We start from the raw sequence: 18,171 nt of genomic DNA on the forward strand, positions 1-18,171 counted from the left end.
TGATGGAGTGGGGGCATGACACGTGGCCTACCGGGAGAGGGCTGGCTTGCTGCAGGGCCGGTCACAGCCCCACACAAGGGCATGGACGACGGAGGCAGTGACGGACAGGACTGGCTCCAGGGCCATTCCCCGTCGAACTGGTACCATTGCAGGTTCTAGATCGCTGAGCAGACACCTGGAAGGGGGTCCAGGGCACCGGGCTTCCATGGCCCAGCGGGACAGCGACTGTCTGGGGGTCTTAGTGAAAAGCAACAAGCAGGCATAAAGGTAAACATGCTCAGGTCCCTGCAGGCGGCGGCAAGGTGGGCTTCCCTCATGCCCGCCCCAGCCCTTGTGTTTCTGGAGTCTCCAGGGCTGGGGGGCCTGGGGGTGCTGACACAGCTTGGTGGGTTTGGGCCCGCGGCGGCCCTGCTCCCTAAGGCTGTGGTGGCAAGGACCCCAGCCAACCAATCGGCAGAGGTTCCCCACATTCCTCAGAAGCAAACGGCACACTCAGCCCTCTCTGTCCCCCACTGAAAGACAGCCTTGCAGCCACAGTGATATGGCACCCCCAGGGACATGTCAGCAGGGGGCGGAGCCTGGGCACAGTGTGCTCCTGCCACCTGGCAGCACTCCCAGGGCAGGGCCATGGGCAAGGCTGTGGGCACAGGCTCAAGGCCACGGGGACAAAACCCACGTGGTCTGATCAGTGCTGGGTAGGAGTGCACGTGCCATCAACCCAAGAGCCCTCGAGGGCCCCTGAAGCAGCATCCACTTGGCTGGCTCTTCAGTCAGGAGTGCTGCTCGGTCCCGTCCCTCCCGTGTGCAGGGAGGACCAGGGATGCAGGAAGCCACGTGCCGGGGCAGCGGCCACAGCCCATAGGTTCTTGAAGTAACTACAGAGAAAGACCCCTGGGGAGGGAAGGGGGGCAGCTCCCGGGCAACGTAAAGCAAACGCCAAGCCGGCTCTGGTCTCTCTAGGAACTCTATTTGGTGCGGGACTCGAGCCTCTGTGTCCGTCAGATAGAGTATATATTTATATATACATATAAAAGATTATTTAACAGTTAAATATATGCCAACGTGATGTCCCACGGGACAAGCTGTCTCCGCTCCACGAGCCTGATGCCCGAGCCCACACCTGGGCGCACCGGCTCCGAGTCGCACGGTATAAATACGATTCCAACACGTTTCCCTGCTGCAGTCGTGACACATCCCGACGGGTGACGAGTGACAGGCAGAACCATCGGGTGGGCCGGGGGCCTCACTGGGCTGGGACCTCGTACTTGAAGATGACGCTGAAGAGCCGGCCGCCCAGCCGCTCAGCCAGCCAGGAGTTCTTGATGACAGCCAGCTTGAGGCTCTCGCAGTGCAGGGCTGCGTAGTAGTTGGTGTGCACGGCACGGCCCATGCCCTCGATGACAACCAGGTCTGTGCTGCGCTCCCGCACCAGCACGGCCAGCCCCTTGTCCAGGCGGCTTCGGGGAGGAAGGGGACAGTGAGGCCGGCTCGGGCTACAGGGGGGTGGACGCCATGCCCTGCCCCCCACCAAGGGCCCTCGTGAACTACGTGGGCTCCTCGGCAGCTGCCCGTCCAGCCTCGGGGTCCAGCCTCGGGGACCCTCGGGAGCTGTGCCTCCGTCACAAGAAGGCAACCGTTCTGAAAACTGGGCCTTGGTGACGCTGCTCTGTTTTGAACCGTGAAGGACCTGACTCCTTTTCATGGGCTTCCGACACCCTGCCCTGTTGGTTACTAGGGCGCCTGGGAGAGAGGTCAGGCCAACACCACCAGGGTTCAGGGGTCACCACCAGGCGGACCAAAAGGCCGACAGTGCCTCCTCCACACGCTGGTGCCAGGTGGCTGGACTCTATGGTCAGAACCCCCAGGGCACAAAGCACGAAAGTGATGGCCTACGGAGGATTATCGGGGGACAGCCTCCTGCCAGCTACAGGTGGGGGAGCCCTACTTGCCCTCCCACCTCACATGAGCCCAACCCAGCTCTCAGTGCTGTGACAGGGTCCCCAAGGAAAGGGCTGCCCTGACCATGCCAAGGGCCGCAGGGGGCACTGGCCAGGGGCCTGGGACCCGGTGGGTGGGGACGCCGAGGTACCTGAGGTCCAGGCATGGGGAGCTGGAGCCCGTCTGCACCAGCAGCAACCTCTCCTCTCTGAGTGCGGAGCTGCGAGCACAAGGGGTCGGTGCCCGTGAGGTGGCCCCACAAACTCCCTGCGTGCCCCCCTTCTCCGTGCCAGGGACCCCAGTCCTCCCGCCAAGCTTACTGGACAACGGGGTCCATGGCTGCAATGCGCTCGGCCACGATGAGGGACTCACTGTAGGTGACATCATTCAGGGCAGGTCCCGAGTTGCACGCCAGGATGACCTGCAGCAGACACCCAGGCTTTTGAGGGACCTTGGCCACCGCCGGGCACCGAGCCAGACTGTGCTCGCCCGCCCGCCCAGGGCTGTCGCTGAGAAGCAGGCCCCTGGCCACCTCTCATTGCTCGGTGGCCTGTGGGGGGAGTGGCCCTCAGGTCAGGATGAAGACGGCCCAGAACAGTGGGGTGAGGCTGACCCGAGTCCTGTGACACACTGGCCCCGGCCAGCCCCTCCCCACCGAGCCGCCGCCTCACCCGCACCTACCTGCCGCCCCGAGGAGCAGCGCCAACCCCACGACCGTGGAGGGGCCGGGCAAGGGTCCCACGTGGCCCTCACACTCACCTCCGTCCCTCTAGACAGAAGCTCCCTGACAAAGGGGAAGACTCCCAAAATGACGTCTACTCCACTGTTATCTGCGAAAATTAAGGCACATTTGTGAGGGGGCCCCTGCAAGACAAAACCAGGACGTTCAGTTGGGAACAGGTGCATCCAAGCGTTTCAGACCCCTCCATACTCCACTCCCCGCGGCCACGGCCGAGGGCTGCTGGGTCCCACGGGCGCGGGGGCAGGGCCAGCACGTGCTTCTTCAGAACTGCTGCCCAAACGACCTTTGAACTGAGGTCAGCTGACCAATGGTCCCCACAGGAGTCAGGCTTAGAACAGGGAATGTTCAACACAGACTTGCAGCTGGGGCGGGGGTACTCGGGGGCACACAGCCCAAGCCTGGCTGGCGCTCAGGTTCCTGCTCTGCCTCCCCCACCCCGTGACCCCAGCTCACCCCACTGCCCGGGGACACAGATGGGCAGCTGCATGTACCTTCAGCCTCTGAAGCCACTTGTTGTAGCAGTCCACCAGCCAGGGCCGCTCTGGGGACACAGGGGTGCAGTCAGCCACGTCCTGTCGCAGGCAGTCGCCCTCACCCGCCCGCTCAAGTCTCCAGGGAGTCGGTCCCCACCTGCCCCCAGCGCAACGGAACCTGCTGCCCCCTCCCCACCACCTCCCCTGCCTGGGCCGAGTCCCACAGGAGGCCGTGCCGGGCATCCTTACCTTCCAGCTTCCTCTTCGCCTCTTCAAACCCAAACTGGGGGTCAGATTCAAGGACCCTGCATGGCGAAGGAGACGAAGGTCACAAAAACCCCGACCTCAGCCTACAGGGCTCACTGGGGACCCCAAACGCTGTCATCACCATTGCCCAGGCCTGAGCGGTGCTGCCCTTGTGAGTCACCTTTTGTCCTGAATGTTAAGTATCCTTCAACCCCTACTCTGCGCAGTAACCGCGGACTTGGGTTTTTACCACTGAGAACGTCAGCCCTCAAAGCCACCCCCCAGCCCTCCAGGAGCTGCTCTAAGAACTGGCCAAGGGATGGGTCCTGGCGCCTGCCTGGTGTCACAGCCAGCAGAGCCACCGCGTTTGCCTCCGAGGATACCGGGCAGCACCAGGAGCACCGGGACCCCTGGCTCCCCACTGCTGAGGCTGGGGGCTGGGCTGCTCCACATCAGGGGCCCAGACAGCCTGCTGACACCCTGAGCCACATGCAGCCATGAGGACGAGCAGGACCAAGGGCGGGGGGGGCGAGGCCCAGGGCCCGAGGAGACAGTGGACACCTACTCAGAGACGGCTTTCGCCCCCCCAGTCGAAGACGTTGCCCGCCAGCAGTCCTTGGACCAGGGCCAGCTGCCTCTCCTCCCAGTCCAGCGTGTCCAGAGCACAGACCACCTTCTGGAAGCACTTCAGGGCCGCACCGTTTTCCTTCTGCTTCACCTGTGGGGGACATGACACCCATGCTGTGAGTGCCAAAGAGGCCTTGCCTCCCCCACCCTCTGCAGAGCAAAGGTGCCCTGGAGATGCAGCAGTGTCACCGTGAGCCCCCTCTAAGGGGACGTCACCACGAGCTTAAACAAACCAAGATTGGATCAGGTTAAAAATATTGCTCATATTCAAACGGTGCCAGCGAGAGCACGGGGTGGGGGTGCCAACGCCCACATGACTGAAGTGTGCCGAGAAGGACAAGGTTCAGGACTGAGGGCTGGCAGAGAAAGACCAGGAACTCCAGGGGGACCCGCTGCCATGACCGTGAAACCCCCGTCCCCAGACGCTCCTGAGAGGAGGGGAGGTGAGGATCGGAGTGCTGTGCTGGCCCTGGACCCTGCCCACCACTCCCGGGCACCACGCCTCCTGCTCAGGAGGGCCACCTGCCAGGCTCTGGCCGGCCCGTCACTCCCGCGAGGGCAGGACTGACGTCTATGAACAAATGCCAACACTGAGGCTCCTGGCCGAAGCAGGGGGCCAGCAAGAGGGGAGGTGGTGGCCTCTGCGCAGCTGCAGTAGCCCCGAGGCTGGGCTGACAAGAGACATGCCCCCTCAGGAGGCAGGCACCCTCTCGGCCAAACTGGAGACGGTCTGTCCCACATGCTCCATGACCTAGTCCTGTCACCCGGCTCAATCCCCCCCCCTGCCACCTGGCCGCTGATTAGAGCCGCCAGGACACGGCTCTGGGGGTCAGCACGGGCCTCCATTCCACAGCATTTCAGCAGGCACTGCCCACTGGGGACCTCCCAGTGCTGTCAGGAGACGGACCCTGAGCAGGGTGGCTCTAGGACACAGCCTGTCGTCCATGCCAGGGGTTGGGGCTGCTACCTAACTGGCTCACCAGACACGACAGGACGCCTCTGGTTCCCGCCCGTGTCTCCTTGCACGCACCCCCACCCCAGAAGGTGGCACTCACTTTGGAGTAGGGGTCCGGGAAGTTGAACTCGTTCAAGCAGTGCTCCCGTGTGTCCAAAAGGCTGCGCACGGTCAGGGTCCCGTAAGCGCTGGAGACAGAGCCGGGCGGAAGGCTGCTGAGTGGGCCGGCACCCCTGCCCCCGGGGATGTTCTCACAGCACCCAGGCGCCCACAGGAGGAGGACGCACAGCTGCGGAGCTGTGACATGGGGGTTCCGGGCCTCGTTGAGCAGCCCCAGGTGTGTGCTCAAAGAGGGGTGCAGGGGCTTCGTGGGAACTCCAGGAGCGGCCCTTGGGACCCGGGCCCCCAGGAGTGGACGTATGCTCCCCGCGGGGGCCGCCCCCGGACACAGCTCGCCAGCCAGTTACATGCAGTGACTTCCTCCTCAGGGAAGGTGGACACTCACAAGGGCTGCTGCCGCAGAGTCTGCAGCTTGTTCCAGTACTTCTGGCGGAACTTCTGTGCCCTCTCGGCTGCATCCACAGAGCCCGGCTGGCTCGCCACAGCACGTTTCACCACCTGCCGAGGGCAGGGCGCTCAGCGAAGTCCCGGCCCTCCCCACACACACAGGTGGGAGGCTTCGGCAGAAGCTATTGGTGACAGGCTGGTCGCCTGGCAGGTCAGTCTACTGGGGGCCCTCCCCGGGAGGTGGGAACAGGGGTCACCACTACCCCCGTTCAAGGCAAACACCTCTGTCACCCGCTATGTGTCCCCGAGTCCTACTTGCCACCGGCTCCCGCCCTTAGAAGAAACAGGTGGCTGTGGGCCACCCTCAGAGCCTGTGAGGGATCCAGGCTGGGTGGGACCCCTCTCCTAAAAACAGACTCCAGGGGTCTCTCAAGGGGCTTTATGGAGGATCACTTGTCCCCAGGGGGCTCTGGCGGTCTGAGCCAGGACCCAGCTTGGAGTCCAGCTGCAGCCACACCACCCCTCCACAGATCACTCCCTTTCTGAAGAAACGCAGACAGTGCTGAAGTCACTTGGCACATTTGTAAGAAACGTGCCTCACCGAGACTAGGTGCCAACGACCCACTCGGAGCCACGTTTCGCCTGAGAAACAACAGTCATCCCGCTCAGCGTCAAACGCAGATGGAGAACACCCACCCTCCCTCAGCACACCTCACTGCCCGGGACCCTCCACACAACACCCCTCACCCCGTCCAGAGCCTCCTCGAAGCAGCTGAGCCAGTACTTGCGGGCGAGAGCATCGTCTGTGAGGTCGACCGTGTCAGGCACGTAGGAGGACGGGTCCAGAAGGAGGGGCAGGTTGACCAGCGGCCTCTCCAGCCGGTCCATCTCCAGCAGGTCAAACTGGGAGGACGACAAGCAGGTGGACATGTCAGGGGCACTTTCCTCAAAGGCCAAGGCGACCTTCTGTGCTTTAGAACCGGCTTCTCTGTAAGGACGGGGCTCAACCAGAGGCCACTACAGCGGTGAGCAGATGTCCCGCCAGCGTCAGGGCCCCACCCTCGCCCGTCCTCTCTAGCCTGCGGCCCCCTGCCCTGTCCCTCTGTCTGGCCCCGTCCTCTCCTCTGTCCACTGAATCCCATCTGCTCACAACCAAGGTCACTTCACGCCTGGTCCTCGGAGCACCTTGGTCGCCCCCACCGTATACCTTTCACTGTGTTCCTGCCACAGTGTGAGGACTGGTGGCCCTTTTTCTCCACACTCATGACCCCCAACACACCAGCCACTTTTCTGGGCCTCATTTCTCCTGCTTAGGGGTCCCTCCACAAGCACTGTCCTCACTCACTGCCCAGTGGGTCCTTGTCCTGTGGCTCTAGCCCAGTGTCTGTTCCACAGCAAGGCCGCAGTGACCTCGCGGGGGCAGGCAGTACCGGGCCCATACACACTGGCTCCTTTCTCTCCACAGTGCGTCTGCTGACCACACACCCAGGGTCCAAAACTGGCCCCCAGCTACGTTCAGCGAAGGCTGGGCCTCTGTGCCCGACACGCCACCTGTGGCTGCCAGCACCCAGCAAGCCGGGCCCGTGTGTTTTCTGAATGCACGCTCACCTACCCAGCTGTCTGAGTTCTACCCTGTAAAGGGTGGAGATGGGTCAGGCAGCTGCTCTGGGGCGAGAACAAGTGAGTGACACCCGCTCACCCGCAGGACCGCGTCCCTGCCCTATAGGTGACAACCCACACGTCACCACACACTTGGAACTTGACCCTTCTCTGCCAGGAGCGCTTCTGATTGGCAAGCTAGTGGGGATGCAGAAATAGGTGTGCTCTGAGCAGGCACGGCCCGGACAGAACCCATCACACAAGAGACACACTGGGACACACTGGCTTTCTGAGAGCACCCATGGGACTGCAGTGTGGCCAGGAAACACCTGCGATGTTCATGCGCGGATGAAAGAAGGTGGCGGTAGTTACCTCCGTACCCATCTGCCAGTGTCCCCTGCCTCGCCGGTCTCCCAGGGGTCCCCTGCTATCCTGACAAACTGGGGTTCAAAGCCCAGTTTTGCCGCTTCAGCTACGTAAACCCAAAGAAATGACCTGGTCCTCTGGCTCCTCAGCCCAGTGTCCACACAGACCACACAGAGGGCCACGCGGGAACCCAGCACAGCGGGCTCGTTACCAACACCGCCCACTGCCCCACGCGTCCTGTGGGAGAACCGCCTGTGTCACACGTTAGCACCAAGGGAAGGATTTCTTGCCAACGTATCCATTTAATTTCACAATCTGTGCAGCAGGAATCTGTGTCGCCATCCGACGAACCCAATGGGGGCTGAGAAACACTGAGAAACGGGCAGCAGTCACTGCTGACCAGGCCTGGGGCTACGTCCTTGCCGCCCACTGCATGCTGGTGCCCGTCCCTGGGATATGGCGGAGGTGACACACAGCGCAGGCGACACACACACACACACACACACACACACACACACACATGCCTCTCCTGGAAGCCCCAACTCGGTCAGGCACGTTCCTACGAAGCGACACTGACTTATGAGAGAACCCGCGTCTACAACCGTCACAAAAGCAGCAGGCTGGTGGTCCTCAAGCTGGCACGCTGACTGTGCCCAGACCCGTCGCCTGAACTTGCCCAGACTGTTCTCCAACACTGCGTGTCAATTCATCCAGTGACAACTCTTGTCACTGGGTGACAACTGCGCACCAGTTATAAGAGTAACCTGCCATTTGGGGAACGTTGTCAGTAAGCCTGCGACAGCCCACGAAACCATCTCTGCTAGGATGGGGCCATGGTGGCAGCACCCTCTGTGTGCCTGACACCGGTCCCTGCTCCGCAGGCCGGGGGAGCCCCTATCCCGTCACCACGGGCCTCGTCCCACACGGGGAATGCAGGATGGGTCAGACCCTTCCAAGGAGGGCAGCCTCTGTGCACTGGGGACCGCCCTGCAACCATCAGGCAGGTGTGATCTCAGGGAAGGGGCCTGGTGGCTCCTGTGACTCAGATTCTGACCCCGATTCTGCCATGAAGGGTGCCCTCGCCCCGGGGAAAAGCCCGTCCTCCCTGCAAATCCAGGCGCTAGACTGACGGTGTCTAAGACGCCTGGTGAATGTTGGGAAAACACGAGAATGTGAAGTAAGGGAAGAAGGTGGCAAGCCGCAAATGTCTGTCTTCTGCCAAAGTCTGTGGTTAAAGACCACTGTACCAGAAAGTGCCACAGCAAGAGACCCCAGGGGTCAGCACCTCACGCGGGCCCCGTACTCACCGTGCCGCTCCTCGTCCGCTGCGCTGGGCAGACATCAGGTGACGAACTCATCAGGCCAGAGCTGCCTGCATAGTTTTCTCCCCAACTGTACTGGTTCGGGTCTGGAGAGCGAGAAACAGGCATCAACCTGGGGGAGACACAGCAAACCCGGGGACGGCCCAACCACGTCTGGAGAAGGACCAGCTGCCGCAGTGAGCCAGCGAGCCAGGTGTCTTGTGCTGTGTTATTATTTCTTACTGGTGCTGAAACCTCTGAAGTGACCACTTAGACCTTTTAAAGCTTCTTAAGAAATGCTTCTGTCGTTTGTCTCAAATAAGAAAGTGGACTGAAGGACGCAGTGAAGGACACGGCCTGCTCCGGTCGGCACGGGCCCAAGAATCACGCCTGCCATTCCTCCCAGCGTCCTTTAGCAAGGACAGACCAGAAGTGCCTCGGCTGAAGAGACCGAGCGCGGCAGACAGTAAGGAGGTGGGAGCAGGAGGTGAGGTCACACGTCCGGGGCCCCTGCACGGAGCCCCTGTCACTCACAAGGACCCCCTTGGGTTGACTGTCGCATGCAAAGCCGTGCCAGTCGGTTTCCACTGCCCACTGCCCCCTAGGAGAATCACAGCAAAGGGCTGGCCTGGCCCCACCAGGGCCGGGGAGGGGCCCCACAGAGCCCCTGCGTACAAGGGGCACGCTGAGGTGGGCAGGGCTGGGGGCTTACTTCAACGTTACGGACCCACTCCAGGTGCTCCCTGCAGCCTCACTCTTTCCACCTCCCGGGGCCACACGTGCGGCCACACCGCATGATGCAGAGCATAAGCCACGCCCCACGGCCACACTACTCACTGTCTTGCTCAGCTCCCTTCAGAAACGCTCCGATGGCTCCCAGGTAGCCTTCGTGTCTCAAGAACAGTGCCTGGACTTCCCCCTGCGACGGCAAAACCCCAACTGAAGCGGCCCCGCCACACCCACGGCTAAGTCCGCCCAGCTCTGACGCAGCCTAACACAGGCGGCCCCCCACTACGTCCTGGAGGGTTCCTGAGTTGTCCCCAGTGACTGCTCCACCGGCTGCGTTCAAACACAGAATTTAAAAGCCTGTCATCTGGAGAAGACGGAGGGAGAAACCCATCCACAAAATGAACACCCGCTCGTTTCCCCCGTCCGCAGGCCCCCGTGGGCCTGGCCCAGCGCGGACTGCAGCACGGCAGCTGCCTTCAAGCTTGTCTGAAGCTCGCTGACAGTGGGAGCCGGTCCCTAGAACGCTCACCATTGATGACACGCCCAAACTCAGAGGCCGCCAAGGAGCCCCAGCGCAGAACGCCCGGAACCGGCCAGGCAGACGGGAAGGCCGGGCAGTGGAGACACCGAGGGCCCGCGCCGGAGCGCCTGGCGGAGCAAAGCCCAGGGCGGAGGCGGGGGGGGGGGGGGGGGGCGCCCCCGTTACCTTGGAGAAGAAGTTGATGCTATAGGTGATGGTGCGCATGGTGACGGGGTGGCCGCGGATGAAGAAGCCGCCGAAGTACACGCGGTCCAGGTGGTGCAGCCGCGCGTACAGGCAGGCGAGCTGCCCGATGTCATTGCTGATCATGTGCAGCAGGCTCTTGGCCATGTCCTCCTGCGAGAACTCTGCGGGGAGACAGCGGGCACAGCGCTGCCGGCGAGACCGCGCGCGCGCGGGCATCGGCGGGCAAGAGGGACAGCGGGCCACACGAACGTACCTTGGTCGGCGGTGGCCGACTTTCCGAAGCTGCTGGCGATAAGGCTGCCGCTGAGCCCCAGGGTCTGGTGGGCCCCGCCGTAGATGTCTTGCACCAGCATGTCCACGTTGGCGTGCTGGCCCCGGGAGGCCAGGTGCAGCAGCTCATCAAACTTCTGGGGACAGAGCAGCCGGGGGTGGGCGGGGTCCCTGTGGCCCCGGAAACCAAGCCCAAAGGGAAACAAGCTGTGTACGGGACGGGGACACAGGCAGGCCTCCAGGGACCCCCCCCGGTGGGCCACGCTCCGGGGACTGCACACCTGTCCTTCAGGAACCCAGGAAAAAGAGGAGGGACGAGGCCCAGGAAGGAGGCACTTTGATGACAGTCCCCACCATGCACAGCCTCAGATCCCGCAGGCACCAGCCCTTTCCTGAAGGGCCCAGGGGACAACCACACAGAACCGGGGGCGTCCTCCTGCAGCTGCCAGGGTACCTTGGTTTTGGTGAGCAGAGCCCCGAGCCCCCAGAAGGTGCCCCCTCCGATGGAGCTGCCGCCGATCCACTCGAACCTGTCCTCAGTCTCCACCTGGCAGCAGGACGACACGGGGGGCAGGTGCATTAGAAGCAGGCCCCCGGCCACCACCCAGCAGGACCCCGGGATGTGGCGGCCCAGGGCCACCCCCACACATGGGGGATGGTGCTCTGGAAGGCCGCGAGGGGCCGGGCGTGGCGGAAGATGGAGGTGAGGGGCCCCGCCTTCCCACTGGGTTCACTTGGACCCCGAGCGAAGGAACGCTGAGCCGGGCCCGCGGCCCATCTGTCCATGTCCCTGTGCCCAGGCGGCTCCGACATACAGCACGTGCTCAACAAACCAGAGCTGAGTCGTCACTCACTCACGGTTTGAAGCCGAGCCTCACCTTCACAATAGAGACCCCAGAACCGATGTTGACGAGAAGATATGGGAAAATGTTGGGGTGATTTGTCTGAAACCGGAATTCAGGATCAGAGTCTTTCTGATACACAAAGGCCTCTTGCGGGATGTTCTTTAACACGAAGTTGCACCCCTTTATCAAGCAAGTCATCACATCCTCCTTGTCAACTCTGCAAAGGAAGGAGCCCGGCCACTGAGCTGGGGCAACACCAGGGGTGTCTCCTGGGGACACTACTCCCTGCCCAGCCGGTCTCAGCTTCAAATTCTAAGATGCACATGTCTCTCGACAGAGCAGCTCGCAAAGTCCCTTTTGTGCCGACACTGCCTGGAGATGGGCCAGCTCCACCGAGCCAGCAGAGTGCACCTCAAGACCGGCACTGCCACTGCACGAGTGGCACCGCCTGAGCGCCTGTGGAGGCGCTACGGACCTTTGTCCAGTAGGACAGGGACCGTCGCCCTTGGGAGTGGGGTGGGCTCTTCCTCAGGGCCCCATTTCCATCCTGGCACCGTGCGCCTCTCCCCACGCACCCACCCACCGTTCTGGGGTTCGGCCACCTGAATCCTGCGGCAGCCCAGCCTCGAGCCCAGCCCCAGCCTCACCGCAGTTGTAGGGTTAGGGCAGCAGCCTGGCCTATCAGCTGCCCCTACTTCAAGCCCGACCCCGAGAACCCAGGCTGCCGCCCCACTCACTTCAGCTGCAGCTTCTCTTCAATGAGGTCCTTGAACTTGTATGCCCCGCCCCCAGTCGCCTGGATGACCTTTGTCTCGGTGTTGACGAGGTGGTCTTTGATGAAGTCTAGGCAGGCTTCTATGTAGGTGTTCTCGAACTTGACAAAGTGCAGCCGGGCAGTCACCTCCTCCTGGACGGAGATCTCGTAGGGAGACTCGTGGTCCTGCTCCGCGTCCTGGGGGTGGAGATGGGGCTTCTGTGTGCATGCCATGCTGTACAAACCAGGCTGCTAAACACCCACCCAGCAGCGCCAATGACTTCCGTCACCCCCGAAACAGGCAGAACTCTGGCTGCTCATTTGAGGTGGGAGGCAGGGCATGGGGAGGACAGGGTCCCCGCCGGGGAAAGCACGCTTCCAAGAAGTAGACGGAGGTGCTTCTGTCTGGGGCTGCAGGGTGGGGCAGGGGGGCTGCGCTAGGAGGAGGGTAGGGCTTGACACCAGAAGCCAACAGGAAGCTAAGCTGATGTGCGTGAGCCGCAGAGGGACGGCGAGCATGAAAGGAGATGGGTGCCTGGCTCAAGCCCACAGCCGGGTGGCGCCTCTGGTCTGCGCGGTCTACGAGGCTCACCTTGCCCGAGTGGTCGAAGGACCTCACTTTGGCGACTTTGTGCTGAACCGTGGAGTAGTATGCCAGCTTGGTCAGTGACCCACCTGCGGGCGAGACACAACCGGGCAAATTAAGAAGCGGGATGGAGGGACCTGGAAACCAGCCCCACACGCGCTGTCCTCTGCCAGACTTGGGTCCCGTGCGCAAGGCGTCTGGTGCTACTGGGGCTTCAAGATTCCGCAGGCACCAAGCAGAGGCGTGATGAGCTCCCAGACCCAGACACTCTGCGTCCTTTGAGAAAGTCTGTTCCCCCTCAGGCCCACACCACACTGGGCAGGAGACGGTCCATTTCCCTCTGTACCGAGGCCCGGAGGAGAAAGGGAGCTGTCTGTTTCTGGGCGACCTTGGCGCTCCTTAGTAGTTTTGGGAAATTCTGTTTCAAGCTCTGATCTTGAAAATCACCCAAAGAGAAAAGCTGACAAACCAGCTGCTTTCATTAAAAACCACACGCTCGACTGTGTGTGGTTACAAGGGGTGACGGCAGTAAAAAGAGCATTTTTCCAGAGTGGAGAGGCAGCGGGGGTGTCCCCAGGTCTGGAGGGCAGCAGCCCTGCCCTCCACAGGCTCAGGCTGGGAAGCAGCCCGAGGCCCTGAGTGACCAGGGGAGGCCACTGAGTCCTCATCCCCATGGCCAGGCCTCGTTAACGCCCCTGAGGAGGCCTGAGGCCCGTGGGACGGTGCCAGAGACCAGGTGTCAGGAAGCAGGAGAGGCCTGTATTTGCCTGAAAGACATTTCAGGACACGTTGAGAAGGAGCCCCAGAACGGCTGTATTCAGGACGAAGGTCTGTGAGCCCTCTGGTCAGACAGGGGCTGCACGTGAGGCGCCAGGTACCGTCCCGCTGTGACAGCCCATCGCTGTGATAGCCCATGGGTGGCAGACAGCAGAAGCGACCCACTTAGCACCACAAAATGACTTTGAAAAAAACGTTTCTTCCGGGGCCTGGCAGAAGTAGGCGGAAATCCTCAGTATGAGAAGAGGAAGGCTAAAATTGTTTTCCAGCAGTTGTTTTGTGACAAAATACTAAGGGGACACACGAGAAGCACTCAAGTTGGCAAATAGATGTGGAAACACCAAGGTTTGCGAGGGTCACCAGTATCACACTGCCCAGTCCTCTCCGAGCCACAGTCCCCAGTGTGGGTGGGACCTCACCCCTGACAAGGACAGGGACCGGCCGGGGAAGGTGCATTCCTGGCTCCCTGGAGGGCACCGCGCTCTGGTCCAGCCCATGCTCCACCCTGGGCCAACAGCTCTGACTCATAGCAGGGACCTGCCCTGGTCTTTCCTTCAGCACCTGGGCCAAGACCTTCCAGTTCACCCAGACCCAGCACTGCCTTCCCTGCCACCCTCTCTGACCTGTCCTTCCACGATGGGGACCAAGGGGGGCAGGACACCCCAGCGCACGTCACTGCCCTACGGTCCCCACTTCCATCTCACCTGAGGGATCGATTCTCCTGCTGCCTCGCAGACACCTGAAGCCAAGTCAGCTTCAAGTGTGTGTCAACAGGCAAAGTGTCCCTGGTGCTTTCAAAGTGGGGAACCCAACCCGCGGACCTGGGCGCCCCAGCAAGAGGAAAGGGCTGGCCAAGAGCACGGAGCAGCTGGGTTTCCCTGGGTCTTGGAGAGGCTCGGGCAAGGGAGCAGCAAACGGACAAGATTATTTGTGGGCCAAACTGTGCACAAGCACCCGGGCTTTGGGGATTCCTGGGCTGACAACCCTGCCTGAGCCGTGGCCTCCCACCAGCTGCACTAACAAACAAAAGATCTGTCCTTGATAACAATAAACATGGCCTTTGAAGACACAGGACCCAGCCCTGAGGGAAACTTCCGAGAGGAAACAGAGGAAATAAATACATATCCCTTTGCGTGTCCTTCTGCCAAGGAACCCCACCTGGGCTTGGGTCCTGGAGACCGGGCGATCCTTCCTTGGTGGCTACCAGCTGGCCCTGGGGGACCCACTGAACCCTCGAGGTACGCCCTGTGCCAAGTTCATTTTCAGCTGCATTTCCAAAATGTTAAGGCCCCCGTGTTCCATCGGAGCAGTGGCCCCGTGTCGGCCAGCAGAGCAAACCTGAACCTCAGCGCTCACGCCCACTGAGCCGCCGCCACATCCCGGCATGGGCAGGACTCAGAAGACAATGCAATGGGGCCCCCAGACAGGCCTGGCTGTGGACAACCCCCAGGCTGGGCTCCCGTGCCCACGCTCTGCAGCTCACTACCCAGGCAGGCACCAAGTTCCGTCAGGTCCCCTGGGCTGCTTCCAGCTCACTTTCCACTTCCCTGTGCACTGGCCGCCTCACCCTCCCATCCGGTTTCGGCCTCGGGCATCTCACACTTGCCACCAGCCAGTACCCCGAAAGTGCAGCCCCACTCCTTGTAGGCCTCTCCACCCCCCACCAGGGCATCTTGCACCAGTCACCATGCTGGTCCCCCAGCCTCTCGGAAGCCTACCCTGGTTTGCAAGGTGAGAACTCAGGCCGCTGCCTCGTTTCCATTCTCATCACTCTCCACTTCCCTGGAGAACTTCCTCCCCCAAGCCTGTGACTCAACTGACCCCCAGGAATAGGGGAGTGGCAAATGCATTAAATGCAAACGACTCCAAGACTGCCAGGTCGACCCAGGATGTCCCAACTTCTCTCAGAAGGTCCAGTCCAGTCCAGCACATTTACTGAGCAGCAATGAGGGGTCAGGTGTGGTGCAGGTGTTGGGGCCAGAGAACAGACACTGCCCGGCTCATGGGTGCTTAACCGTCCACACTCGGCTGGGGACAGGCACAAGCAAACTCAGGCCACAGCCCAGATCCCGCTGAGGGGAGAAGAGCAAAACCGCTGTGGCCTACTCACTGGGCCTCTGAGTGAAGCTGCCTCCAGGAAGCCCTGTGTCCTGATACCCAGGCAGAGAAGCAGAGTGGCGGAGAGCTGGCTGCTTACCAGCCCGGTCACCCCTCCACCCTTAGTGTCCTCAACTGTGAAAGCATGCTACTGGGAGCATGTGTCAGGCGTCAGGGAGGGAACAGGCTCGAGCACCGGCCTGGTGCAGGGAGCAGGGCAGGGCCCGGTTGGGGTGCGGGGGAGGCGAGTGCGGGCCCTGGGGGCTCCCCTGCAGGCCGCGGGAGACTCGGAGGCTTTTGACCAGAGGTCAGCAGAGGTTCCGAGGTCCCACGTCCAGGTCGTCGAAACTCCCGCCAAACGGCTATCGTCCGAGAGCAGGGCCTGCAGGGTTGGGCTCCGCGCTGGGGCTACCGCCCGTCCACCTCCCGCCCCGGACACCGGACACCCGGCCCCGAAGCTCCAGCCGGCCGGAGCAGCCTCCAACCTCGGCGGCCCGCAAGGCTCCGCCCGACCGCCAACCCTCCCCAAACGGGACTACGAGGCCCGGCAGGCCCCTCTTCGCCCGCGCGGCGCCTGCCGGGAGCTGTAGTCCGGCCGCCGCGTCTAACGTGCGCACTGGCGGCCCGCGGACTACGGGGCCCGTCAGGCCGTGCGCGTCGGCGGCTAGCTGACTACGGGACCCGTCAGGCCGTGCGCGCCGCCGGCCCGCGCCCCGCCCTTCGTCCTTGCCACCACCCCCGGCCCGCCGGCCCCGCCGCCCGCGCCCACGCCCGCTGCGGGCCACCCCTCTCCCCAGGCCCGCCCGCGGCTACCGATGTCTATGGCGAAGCGCTTGGCGTTCTCTAGATTGCGGAAGATCTCGTCGGGCGGCAGCGTGATGCTCTTGTCGAAGCTGTCCCCGCTGCTCCCGCTGCCGCTCGCTCCACACTCCGCCATTTTGAATATGCCCGGCCAGCCTCATCAGCCATGGAGATATATGCGCATATATTTGACTGCTAAACGCCTCTCGCGCATAGATTATGCTAATGAGGCATCCGGGCCGGCTCCGCCCCGCCCCCGTCCGCGGTCTGGGCCGCTGGATGGCTGACTCCGGCTGGCCCGGGCGAGGGTCTGAGAGGCCCAGCCGGATAGGGAGCCCAATACAAAACCTCTGCACTGTTGTCTAAACTGTTGTCGTCTTTGTTCTTCCTCCAAGCTGGCCAGGTGCTGACCTCAAGTTCTCTGAGCGAGTGCAGAGTTGGCACCAGGGGCTTGCAGACCACCAGAGACCTGTCCCTTTCAGTGAGTGCGGCTGTAAGCCTGGCACCTGCACGCGAAGGCACGTGTGTCCCACTGCCTGGTTCTCCAGGGATGCAGGGCTGTTAGTGCCTAAAGTCTCATGTCAAATGGGGGAGTTGGGGACCCTGCCTGCCCTTGAGGTGCCCCCAGCCCAGGGTGGGAGATGCACCTGCAGCTGGGGAAAATGCGGACTTTGATGGCCCAATCTGCAGAGAGTGCAGGGGAGCCTGCCTGGAGGAGGCTGCCTTCTGGCAAGAGGAGGCATCTCGGGAGTTTGCAGGGAGCACGCTGAGAAAACTCCCAAAGCTAGAGCAGGGACACAGGTGGTGGTGGTGGGGATGGGGTTCCAGGGCCAGTCACTGGGAAGCTTTCACTGGCTTGGGGACCCCTAAGGGATGGGTCCCCTTTAGAAATACGGGTGCTTGGGGAAAGAGCCCAGTGTTGGAAGCAGACATAGGGCCCCTCAGGCGTTGGCACCTGTCTCCCAGGTGAACCCGGGCTGATAACTTTGCTTCTCTGGACCTCAGCCACCATCTGAGCATGCCACCAGATGCCTGGCAGGGGGCTGGTGGAGCAGTACAGCCAGAGCTCCAGGGGTGATCGCGACACGGACCAGTGCATCACTGTGTCAGGCGGGGTTTTCAGGGGGGAGGCAGCCTTGTAGGCATCTGCTCTGGGTGGGGCGGCCTGGGGTGGGAGAGCACAGAGGGTCTGCTCCGAAGAGGCCTGTCTTCCTCAAGCAGTGGGACGCCCATGGACCAGCCTGGCCAGCAGGCACACCCCACCCCACAGACTGACGTGACTGCCGCATGTGCAATAAGGGATGTAGAAGGAGGCTCCTGTGCACTGCTCACCACTCTCAGGCTCAGCAGGGACCCCAGAGGCCACTGGCAGGCACTGGGCTGGCCCGGAGGGGGCATCTTTGGACATTCCCTGCAGAGTGGACAGAAAGGGATGAGCAGGAAGGAGGGAAGGCGGCACTGGGCTCCATGTCTCTGAAAACATGTGACTGCCTTCTTGTCCAGCTCCTTCCATGCCCCATGGGTGGATTTTGCTCCTTGGTGAAGCACAGTGCCCCTAGGTTTCTGCAGATAACCAACACCCTGTAACCTACCTAAAAATAGGTGCCCTTTTTGAGGCAAGGGACTGCCCGTGACAGGTTCATGGCCAGGACGGCCTGTTCCAGCCCTGGTGGGTGGTCAGCCAGCAGGGAGGGCAGGGCTGCCACCTGTGGGTTAGCCAAGCAGGTCCCCCCCACCCCCACCCCAGGAACTCATCCAGGGACAGGGGCTGCTAGCCATGCAGGCAGGGTCAGGGTGGGGACAAATACCAGGGGTGCCAAAAACTGTATAC

General features: G+C 62.3%; 1 protein-coding gene across 1 annotated transcript; it reads right to left on the bottom strand.

Moving 5' to 3' along the window:
- Positions 1-953: 953 nt before the first annotated feature.
- PANK4 (pantothenate kinase 4 (inactive)) lies at positions 954-16,665 on the bottom strand. The gene is given in 20 exon segments (XM_033115200.1): positions 954-1,457; positions 2,090-2,158; positions 2,259-2,359; positions 2,698-2,802; positions 3,172-3,221; positions 3,403-3,458; positions 3,965-3,984; positions 3,986-4,117; positions 5,082-5,169; positions 5,487-5,599; positions 6,236-6,391; positions 8,761-8,861; positions 9,592-9,673; positions 10,190-10,371; positions 10,464-10,617; positions 10,935-11,027; positions 11,359-11,542; positions 12,063-12,277; positions 12,672-12,754; positions 16,353-16,665. Coding segments are annotated over 20 exon segments (2,322 nt in total). The 5' UTR covers positions 16,477-16,665; the 3' UTR covers positions 954-1,243.
- Between the last annotated feature and the right edge of the window lie 1,506 nt (positions 16,666-18,171).

Source organism: Rhinolophus ferrumequinum, chromosome 9, assembly GCF_004115265.2.
Source record: "Rhinolophus ferrumequinum isolate MPI-CBG mRhiFer1 chromosome 9, mRhiFer1_v1.p, whole genome shotgun sequence".
NCBI lineage: Eukaryota > Metazoa > Chordata > Mammalia > Chiroptera > Rhinolophidae > Rhinolophus > Rhinolophus ferrumequinum.